This window comes from Pongo pygmaeus, chromosome 2 (genome assembly GCF_028885625.2).
Source record: "Pongo pygmaeus isolate AG05252 chromosome 2, NHGRI_mPonPyg2-v2.0_pri, whole genome shotgun sequence".
Taxonomy (NCBI): domain Eukaryota; kingdom Metazoa; phylum Chordata; class Mammalia; order Primates; family Hominidae; genus Pongo; species Pongo pygmaeus.
This window is the reverse complement of record NC_085930.1, coordinates 120,845,117-120,856,027: the sequence shown is the minus strand read 5'-3', so window position 1 is coordinate 120,856,027 and position 10,911 is coordinate 120,845,117. Positions and strand designations below refer to the sequence as shown.

Below are 10,911 nucleotides of genomic sequence, written 5' to 3'. Positions count from 1 at the left end.
GGGGAGAAAAAGATTCTTTTTTGGGGGCTGAGGTCCTTTTTTTTTTGGATGTTTAATTTTGAAACCCTTACTGAAGGGACACCTACTTAGTGTTTCTCCAGGACAGTAATGTTGTTACTTTGCCAACCTGAAGACTGTCTCCAGGTCAGTAACCTCTGCAACTTGGAAACCTGAAACCTGTTTTCTCACCTGAACCCTGACTTGGAAATTGAATGTGGCCCAAAAAGTCTAAGTTCAAATATTTCCTGGGATCCCAGCAATGGCCAAGGGCATGCTCTGGGCTAGGCTATTTCAAGAGAGGAAGCTATTGCTGTGTATAGTATTTATCCTACTAATTTCTAATCACTGCTGGTGCGTTGTTGAACACCTGTATATACCAGCCACTATGCTAAGTGCTTTACAAATATTAGCTCATTTAATTCCCTCACAATCCTCAAGTATTATCATCCCTTTTTACAGATAAGAAAATTTAGGTTTACACAGCTAGTAAGTGGTGGTACTGAGATCCAAACTCAGACTCAAAGCAAGTCCTCTCAACCAATGGGGCCACTAGAGCTCACACTCTGCCTCACTCATGGGACCAGGATGCGTGTCACATGGCCAGGGTCACTCAAGGGAGGACTAACTGGCTCTCCAGGGATCATCTATAGACCCACATGGATCAATGCTCATTTATGATGATTTGGAACTCTAGATAGCATATGTTCTAGAACCTTAACACAGTCCCCACCCAGGGCAGAGCCCATGGAGATGTAGCGTTGTGCTCAGATGATCTTGCCCAGGCCCCTGCCGAGGCACGTGCTTTCCTGCCCTTCACACTTCGCCCCTGGCCAGCTCTCTAACTTGTACTTCAAAGTCTATAATTTAATGGCAGAATCTTCTTCAGGCCCCATGTTTCTGGAAATATGTTCATTTTATAAATTACTCTGTATAATGGGCATAGATTAGCTGGTCAAATACACGTGGGACATTTTCATTGCAAATCCTCCTTCCAGAGGCTCAAGATGATATCAGCATTGCAAGGCCCCCAGGAAGCACTGCAGGATGGAACTGTGTTTAACCTGAACCCAAGCCCAGCATTCCCTAGACCTACCTGACCATCCATCCCCATTTCTCTTTTGCAGGCTATCTATGAATCTGGTTCCACAGTTTATACTCTGGGGAACATTGCTCTAGCTCAGGATTTCTCAGCCTCAGCACCATTGATCTTCTTGGTCAGATAACTCTTTGCTGTGGAGGGCTGTCCTGTGCATTGTAGGACTTAAGCAGCGTTCCTGGACTCTACCCATTAGAAACCAGTAGCAGGCCGGGCACGGTGGCTCATGCCTGTAATCCCAGCACTTCGGGAGGCTGAGGCAGGCAGATCACCTCAGTTCAGGAGTTCAAGACCATCCTGGCCAACATGGTGAAACCCCGTCTCTACTAAAATACAACAAATTAGCCGGACGTGGTGGCGCGTGCCTGTAGTCCCGGCTACTCGGGAGGCTGAGGCAGGGGAGTTGCTTGAACCCAGGAGGCGGAGGTTGCAGTGAGCTGAGATCATGCCACTGCACTCCAGCCTGGTGACAAAGAAAGACTCCGTCTCAAAAAAAAAAAAGCCAGTAGTAACTCCCTCCCACCCCAAGCTAAAATGTCTCCAGATATTGCTGTATGCCTCATGGGGCAAGGAGCCTGAGTTGAGTGCCTCTACTCTCTACTCTAACTTGTGCATTCTCAGTAGAGGCGATATTGCCCCCAAGGTAAAACTTGGCTCTTGGAGGGAGAAAAATTTCTTACTCATTTTATGTATAAAGCACAGATATACATACACTGTATAAATAGATATACAGTATGTCTGTAGCATTAAAATTTTATGAGGGAGTGTTAGGAAAAAAAGTCTCAAAAGTCTCCTTGGGGCAAGTGATAATGAAAAAAAAAAAGAGGGTTCCCTAACACCATTCTAGCTCAGTGTTTTAATTCCTATTTATGCCAATTCCTCAGAAAGAATGACCTTTATGGCTCTTTTAAGCTGAACCAAAGAGCTAAGCAACTGTTGAAACACAGGGAAAGCATCTGGAAGTTGCCAAAAAGCTGAGGCTATGAGAGACTTAGGGCTCATGTCAGCCCCTTGCCTATGACTGCTACCCACATCCAAAGTGAAGATCAAGACCTCAGCCAAGACCACTGCCAATGAAGCTCCGCAATCTCCAAGCAGAAGGCGCTTGGGTGAGGGGTCTTCCTGTTGCAAAAGGACTTGAAGCTATGTTGCCAGGCCACTTCACACCAGTTTGAGGCCATGTCAACTATTGAATCAAAGAATGTGGTTGGCTAATGCCTTCCAAGTCACTCACAGACACATACATTTGGACAAATTTTTCTCTTCTCTCTTCTTGAATATCCTTTTTCTTGACTATCTCTGGCCTTCCTTCTCACCCTGGCCTCTCAGATCCCAGTTGTCAGGAGAACATTGCACATCTCGATTGCTGGCCCCTGCATATCCATGATGAGAAACTAACAAACAGGTTGCTGATCCAAAATGTAGAGATCATTGCTACCGCATATGGCCAGTTAAATGGAATTTTTTTTTTTAACTAAAAAGCCAAAAAGCAGTGGCTGATGCCTGTAATCCCAGTGCTTTAGGAAGCTGAGGTGGGAGGATTGCTTGAGGCCAGGAGTTCAAGATCAGCCTGGGCAATATAGCAAGACCCCTATCTTCACAAAAAATAAAATTAGTCAGTCATGGTGGCTTGCACCTCTAGTCTCAGCTACTTGGGAGACTAAGGCAGGAGGATCACTTGAGCCCAGGAGTTCAACGTTACAGTGAGCTATGATTGCACCACTGAACACCAGTCTGGGTGACAGAGTGAGACCCTGTTTCTTTAAAAAAATCTCTTTTTTAAAAGCCAACAAATACATTTTTAAAAACTAAAAATCTTTTTTAAAAAGAAACTGATTTCATTTTTATTCTTAATCTTTTCTTAGCACATCTTCTTGGCCTTCAGTCTTGGGAAATGACTAAGAATCATTTTCTGCTTCCTACTTCTATCAAAAAACCCCACTTGAACTTAGTACAGTTGGGTGAGGGAGATAACTAGTGCTCACAGGAAGCCACGCACCCTTGAAAGTCACCAGTCCTTCTTAGCATCGTGCTTCCTGAGCAAGCCTGGCATTGCCTCACAGACCTTCCTCAGAGCCGCTTTCAGAAAAGCAAGGTAAGTGGGGATGGGGACATTCCCAGGGTCTTGGGTCGCACACTGCTTTCTGGACCTGGCTCAGATGCTCAGGCCCCTCACCAGTCTAGGGCTTACACTTGGCACCTACCTTGCAGCCCACACACCTTCTACCTGTCCCCACACCCTCCAAGCCCTCATCTGATGGGCATTAATTTATGCAGGACTCTTTCTGCACACATCTGGCCTGAGTCCACATGCCCAAAATAAATAGATCATTTTCATAAAAAATATACACTTGTCTGCTTCTTGCTTCTAGCAAGACTCCCAGGCAAGAAATACCACACACACAAGGCCTACAGAATAATTCCAGACACTTACCAGCTGTGTCTCCTGGTTTTTTGTTCTCCTGATAATTTCCTAACTCCTCAGCCTTGTTTATGCCTTTCATTTTCACTGGTAAAATGGTGGAGAAAGACTAGAATTGTTAGTCATTCAACAAACTTTTGGAGACTCTGTGATGTAACAGGTGGTTCATTATCTATTTGCATGAGTAAACCAAAATCTTTTTTCTTTCTTTTTTTCTTTTTCTTTTCTTTCCTTTTTATTTGTTTATTTTTTTGAGACAGGATTTCACTCTGCTGCCCAGGTTGAAGTGCAGTGGTGCCATCATAGCTCACTGCGCCTTGAACTCCTGGGCTCAAGGGATCCTCCTGCCTCAGCCTCCTGAGTAGCTGGTACTATCAGCACGTACCATCACACCCAGCTAACTTTTAAAACAATTTTTTGTAGAGACAGGGTCTCCTTATGTTGCTCACGCTGGCATGGAGCTCCTTGGCTCAAGTGAGCCTCCCTCCTCGGCCTCCCAACGTGCTGGGATTATAGGCGTGGGCCACTGCACACCTGGCTTCAAAAACTCTTTCTTGAGAAACACAGTTTGGGCATTGGGTGTGTAGTGGTGAGGGTGTGGGGAGAGATTGAATGTGAGTTTACTGACGAGTGTGAAAAGGATTTTAACAAGTAATGTGAGGGTCCCACAAAAGCCTCAAGAAGGAAGCGGCCTTGAGTCAGAAAGCCCTTCAGCCCTGAATTGCTCTGATACACATGTCAGCATGTGATTAATTTTAAGAAGATTTCATCCTCTTTATCTGCCAATTTAGATAGGAAGTGAAGGTGGTTGGGGAGGTAGAGGTTTTATTTCTGGCTGCGATGTGTGTTTTCTAGATCCATCAGGTGAATTCCCACTCTAATAGGATTCTGTGCATAGAATTGATTTTTACATGCAGTTTGATGATGATCATGATCATCATCAAACTGCATATAAAATACACCCAAATGAGAATTGTTCAACTGATTTTGTCATCCCTGAAAGTGATTTCAGTAACCCCAGACTATGAAATAACTTTTTGAAACACATCCTTGAAGAACACCTGCTTGAAAGGAGGTTTTATGATCCTCACTTACAAATGAGAGAACTGAAGCTCCTAGCAGAGAGGTAAGAAAATTAGTGAGTGCCCAAGCCGGAATCTGAAACAAATCTTTCTGCCTCCAAAGCCCAAAATTATTTCATCTGGCTGCAGGGTCCTGTGAGTAATTGAGCCCTTCATCTTGGGAAAGGCATATACAGACCTGGAGCAAAACAGTATGCAGCCATGCTCTGCATTTAGCAACACTTTGGTTTATTTTTGTTCTCACAGAAATCTCCTTTGCTCTTCCCCTCATTAGCTTCTTCTGGTTGGGCCCAGACCTGCCTTGAGGAGCCTGTAGAGTTAAAAAATGAACCCCACGGATATAGCAGACACCACCCTCGATGAAAGCATATACAGCAATTACTATCTGTATGAAAGTATCCCCAAGCCTTGCACCAAAGAAGGCATCAAGGCATTTGGGGAGCTCTTCCTGCCCCCACTGTATTCCTTGGTTTTTGTATTTGGTCTGCTTGGAAATTCTGTAGTGGTTCTGGTCCTGTTCAAATACAAGCGGCTCAGGTCCATGACTGACGTGTACCTGCTCAACCTTGCCATCTCGGATCTGCTCTTCGTGTTTTCCCTCCCTTTTTGGGGCTACTATGCAGCAGACCAGTGGGTTTTTGGGTTGGGTCTGTGCAAGATGATTTCCTGGATGTACTTGGTGGGCTTTTACAGCGGCATATTCTTTGTCATGCTCATGAGCATTGATAGATACCTGGCAATTGTGCACGCGGTGTTTTCCTTGAGGGCAAGGACCTTGACTTATGGGGTCATCACCAGTTTGGCTACATGGTCAGTGGCTGTGTTCGCCTCCCTTCCTGGCTTTCTGTTCAGCACTTGTTATACTGAGCGCAACCATACCTACTGCAAAACCAAGTACTCTCTCAACTCCACGACGTGGAAGGTTCTCAGCTCCCTGGAAATCAACATTCTCGGATTGGTGATCCCCTTAGGGATCATGCTGTTTTGCTACTCCATGATCATCAGGACCTTGCAGCATTGTAAAAACGAGAAGAAGAACAAGGCGGTGAGGATGATCTTTGCCGTGGTGGTCCTCTTCCTTGGGTTCTGGACACCTTACAACATAGTGCTCTTCCTAGAGACCCTGGTGGAGCTAGAGGTCCTTCAGGACTGCACCTTTGAAAGATACTTGGACTATGCCATCCAGGCCACAGAAACTCTGGCTTTTGTTCACTGCTGCCTTAATCCCATCATCTACTTTTTTCTGGGGGAGAAATTTCGCAAGTACATCCTACAGCTCTTCAAAACCTGCAGGGGCCTTTTTGTGCTCTGCCAATACTGTGGGCTCCTCCAAATTTACTCTACTGACACCCCCAGCTCATCTTACACGCAGTCCACCATGGATCATGATCTCCATGATGCTCTGTAGAAAAATGGAAAGGTGAAATGCAGAGTCAATGAACTTTCCACATTCAGAGCTTACTTAAAATTGTATTTTAGTAAGAGATTCCTGAGCCAGTGTCAGGAGGAAGGCTTACACCCATAGTGGAAAGACAGCTTCTCATCCTGCAGGCAGCTTTTTCTCTCCCACTAGACAAGTCCAGCCTGGCAAGGGTTCACCTGGGCTGAGGCATCCTTCCTCACACCAGGCTTGCCTGCAGGCATGAGTCAGTCTGATGAGAACTCTGAGCAGTGTTTGAATGAAGTTGTAGGTAACATTGCAAGGCAAAGACTATTCCCTTCTAACCTGAACTGATGGGTTTCTCCAGAGGGAATTGCAGAGCATTGGCTGACAGACTAAATCGCTACCTTTTGCTGTGGCAAATGGGCCCTCTAATTAATTTCTTGCTTTTGTGGAACAATATAGATAACTGTTTTTCTAATAATATCACAGGCAAAGTATATTCCATTGAGCCAGATGTATGAAGAAACAATTAGCGAAGTGATGAAACCAGATCTCAATTATTTATTGTAAAGGATTATCTGTTAATTGAAACCAAACTTTTTATACTGATATAAGGGTAAGGATATGAAGACATTAGCCAAGGTCTGCTTTCCAAACATGAACTACGAGGCATTCAAAATTCAAACATATTTGTGAAAATTCAAACACAGTTTCTCACTTGTTTGTGGACATGTTTTGTTCTAATTATAACAGAGGAATATTAAAAAATTTTAAATAGGCCGGGCATGGTGGCCTGTAATCCCAGCACTTTGGGAGGCCGAGATAGGCAGATCACCTGAGGTCAGGAGTTCGAGACCAGCCTGGCCAACTTGGAGAAACCCTGTCTCTACTAAAAAATACAAAATTAGCCAGGTGTGGTGGTGCATGCCTGTAATCCCAGCTACTCAGGAGGCTGAGGCAGGAGAATCACTTGAATCCGGGAGGTGGAGGTTGTGGTGAGCCGAGATCGTGCCGTTGTACTCCAACCTGGGCAAAAAGAGTGAAACTCTGTCTCAAAAAAAAAAAAAAAAAAAAAAATTAAATAATACATAGGCCAAGAATACACTTATTTGAGGTCATTTACTTGGTGTTTTTTTTTTGTTGTTGTTTTTTGTTTTTTGTTTTTTTTTTTGAGACAGAGTCTCGCTCTGTTGCCCAGGCTGGAGTGCAGTGGCACGATCTTGGCTCACTGCAAGCTCTGCCTCTCGGATTCGCACCATTCTCCTGCCTCAGCCTCTCAGCCTCCCAAGTAGCTGGGACCACAGGCACCCGCCACCATGCCTGGCTAATTTTTTGTATTTTCAGTAGAAACGGGGTTTCACCATGTTAGCAAGGATGGTCTCAATCTCCTGACCTCGCGATCTGCCTGCCTTGGCCTCCCAAAGTGCTGGGATTACAGGCGTGAGCCATCGCGCCCAGCCACTTGTTTATTTTTTATTTTATTTTATTTTATTTTTGAGATGGAGTCTCACTCTGTTACCCAAGCTGGAGTGCAGTGGTACTCGGTTCACTGCAACCTCCACCTCCCAGGTTCAAGCGAGTCTCCTGCCTCAGCTTCTTAAGCAGCTGGGATTACAGGTGCGCGCCACTACGCCAGGCTAATTTTTGTATTTTTAGTAGAGATGGGGTTTCACCATATTGGCCAGGCTAGTCTTGAACTCCTGACCTCAGGTGATCTGCCTGCCTCAGCCTCTCAAAGTGCTGGGATTACAGGCGTGAGCCACCTCGCCCAGCCAAGGTCTTTTATTTGTTTATAAACAATCCCTTCATAATTAAAATTAAGGACTAATAAAGTATGACAATACATCCTTAATCATTTTGAAGTGCCTGCTATCAATTGAAATAAAAATAATCAACTAAAAGTTATTGTTGACATTGTATAAATATGGTTGTTAAAAAATTATGAAATTGTGAAAAGTGTCATCCTCTTAAAATATTGGCCCTAGTTTTTTGTTTTTGTTTTTGTTTTTGAGACAGAGTTTTGCTCTTGTTGCCCAGGCTGGAGTGCAATGGCATGATCTTGGCTCACTGCAACTCTGCCTCCCGGGTTCAAGCGATTCTCCTGCTTCAGCCTCCCAAGTAGCTGGGATTACAAGCGCCTGCCACCATGCCTGGCTAATTTTTTGTATTTTTAGTAGAGACAGAGTTTCACCATGTTAGCTAGGCTGATCTTGAACTCCTGACCTCAGGTGATCCACCCACCTCGGCCTCCCAAAGTGCTGGGATTACAGGCGTGAGCCACTGGACCCAGCCACTGGTCCTAGTTTTTAACTTTTGGGTGACTCAAAAGTTTGGTCAGTCATTTCTTACAAGTCATTTAAATCATTTAATTAATGCTTTCATACTATTAAGATAAATTGCTATCCCTGTCCTTACAGCCTTAATTAAGCAAAGACTCCAACAAAATCTGGGAGACCTCCAATTCCTCCCAAAACAAAAACTTATCTTGCAAGCTATCAACTGAGTTAACCAGTTACAAATGCTTCTGTTATGTTTATACATTCTTGCATGCTCTACATTTATAAAGAATGCATTTGCAGAAAATTCATTTTCAGTAAAGTGATTTTAAAGAGGGAAAGTTGATGCTGTCTTTATAGAAAATAAAATAAAATAAAATAAACTTGTATATAGCCCCAGGGAGCATTTTTTTCCTGATCATGTTTGTGTTAGATCTCCTGACACGGATGAGAATCAGAGCTGCTGATGTGCCATTGCTTCACCACATGCTGTAGATGTGAACTCGCCCAAGGGGAGGAATCAAAGCGTTCACTGTTGCCATTTCCACTTCAGGTTGTGTGTTGCTGTCTTGCTGTAGGGGACTTGGACTTGGAGACGAGAGCGAATAAGTTAGCGGGTGGGCGTGGTGGCTCATGGCTGCAATCCCAGCACTTTGGGAGGCCAAGGTGGGCCAGTCACTTGAGATCAGGAGTTTGAGACCTGCCTGGACAACATAGTGAAACCCCATCTGTACTAAAAGTACAAAAATTAGCCAGTGTGCCTGCAATCCCAGATACTCTGGAGGCCGAGGCATGACAATCGCTCGAACCTGGGAGGTGGAGGTTGCAGTGAGCTGAGATCATGCCACTGCACTTCAGCCTGGGTGCAGAGTGACTGAGACTCTGTTACCAAAAAAAAAAAAAAAAGAATAAAAAAGAAGTTAGGGATGGGCCAATTCCTAGGCAGTCTTTCCTTAGACAATCTCTGTGAGGTGGGCTATGATCTGCCAAATCCTAGCTCTGCATTCTTTTGTTAGTTTGAGCATGTTACTTTTCTCTTTTAGCCTTAGTTTTCTCTTCTGTAAAACATACTTCAGAGGGATTGGAAAAAAAAAAAAAAAAAGATGATGAATGCAAAGCACCTGTGTTCCTAGGTCATAGATAAAGGAAAGTTTTGGATATGCCCAATCAGAGTCTGCCTCTCTTTTCCTGGTAGAGCTGTTTATTTTATTCATTTAATCATAGTGAGATAGAAACTTTAGGGCACCAAAAGACAAAGGCTGGTCAAAGGGGCTTTACTGCCCCTTCATTTCCATCACAGGCTGTACCAAGCAATGGTGAGGTGCAATCCAAGTGACTTCCATATCTCTGCCTCAGGATGGGTCTTTCATTTCCTCAAAGTCAGTCAGAGCTCCCCTTATTCCAAAGTTGGAGAGAATATTCCCTCAGGACAGGAATGTAGAACCTCTGGTGACATCCAAACAAAACCCTCTTAGAATACCCAAAAGAAAGTTTCTTCCCATTAAGCAAAAGAACCACAGAAAGAAAGCCAGCATGATTTCTATTTTTTTTTTTTTTTTTTTGAGATGGAGTCTTGCTCTGTCACCCAGGCGGGAGTGCCATGGTGTGATCTTGGCTCACTGCAACCTCCGCCTTCAAGGTTCAAGCGATTTTCCTACCTCAGCCTCCCGAGTAGCTGGGATTACAGGCATGCACCACCAGGCCTGGCTAATTTTTGTATTTTTAGTAGAGACAGGCTTTCACCATGTTGGCCAGGCTGGTCTCGAACTCTTGACTTCAGGTGATCCGCCTGCCTCGGCCTCCCAAAGTACTAGGATTATAGGTGTGAGCCACCGCACCCGACCAGCCAGCATGATTTCTAAACAAAGATGGGTTTAACTGTAAATTTTCAGACATTAGACTCATGTCTTTCTTGTTGCAACATACCTAGCCTAGGTGTAATTTGCTCAGAAACAATAGAAGTGGGTTTGCTTTGGGGGTGATGTAGATGTTTTGGAATGAGATAGAAGGGTGGATTGCACAATATTGTGAATATACTAAATGCTACTGAATTGCACATTTAAAAATGGTTCATTTTATATTATGTGAATTTTACCTCAACAACAATAACAACAAGAGTGATAGGAACTAGTCCAGCCAATATCTGTCCCACAGTAGGTTCTCAAATTCTATTGAATAAGTAAATTAATTTCATCTGCTTCTCATGAGAAGGAAAAATACAGGGTGAAGCCAAAGGGTCTTTAGACCTTTAGGGAGATTATTTGCAAGAAACTCTTGTAACAATTTGGAACGATTTCTGTTGAAATAGTTGCCTATTTTGTGCCAAGCAGAATGCTAGTTTATGGAACTAATAAAGGGATAAAGAAGTAAGTTCTGCCACTCATGGAATTCACAATCTGATAAAGGAAACACAGACGCAGGATTAACTAGACTGCAAGCAAGACAAGTATGATAATAGAGCCACAAGAAAGATTCTTTGGGACTCCAGAGGAAGGATAAGTTGATTAAATTTCAAATTCTCATAATATGATTAGCTTTTGAAGTAGACCTTGTAGGAGAGGCATGATTTTGATGAAGGGAAGGGAGAAAGGACTCCCTAGGCTGATGAAATAGCATCTGAAAAGGCAGAGTGGTGTTAAGAGAGCACTGTG

At 43.8% G+C, this 10,911-nt stretch overlaps 1 protein-coding gene across 1 annotated transcript; it reads left to right on the top strand.

Moving 5' to 3' along the window:
* The first annotated feature begins 3,110 nt into the window (after positions 1 to 3,110).
* CCR4 (C-C motif chemokine receptor 4) lies at positions 3,111 to 8,649 on the top strand. Its single transcript, XM_054483795.2, has 2 exons — positions 3,111 to 3,191; positions 4,875 to 8,649. The coding sequence occupies exon 2, from the start codon at positions 4,926 to 4,928 to the stop codon at positions 6,006 to 6,008; it is 1,083 nt and encodes a 360-aa protein (XP_054339770.1). The 5' UTR covers positions 3,111 to 3,191; positions 4,875 to 4,925; the 3' UTR covers positions 6,009 to 8,649.
* Positions 8,650 to 10,911: the final 2,262 nt, after the last annotated feature.

Bases quoted from the DNA above. Each gene is read 5' to 3' on its own strand.
- CCR4 (XM_054483795.2), top strand. From the start codon at position 4,926: ATGAACCCCACGGATATAGCAGACACCACCCTCGATGAAAGCATATAC.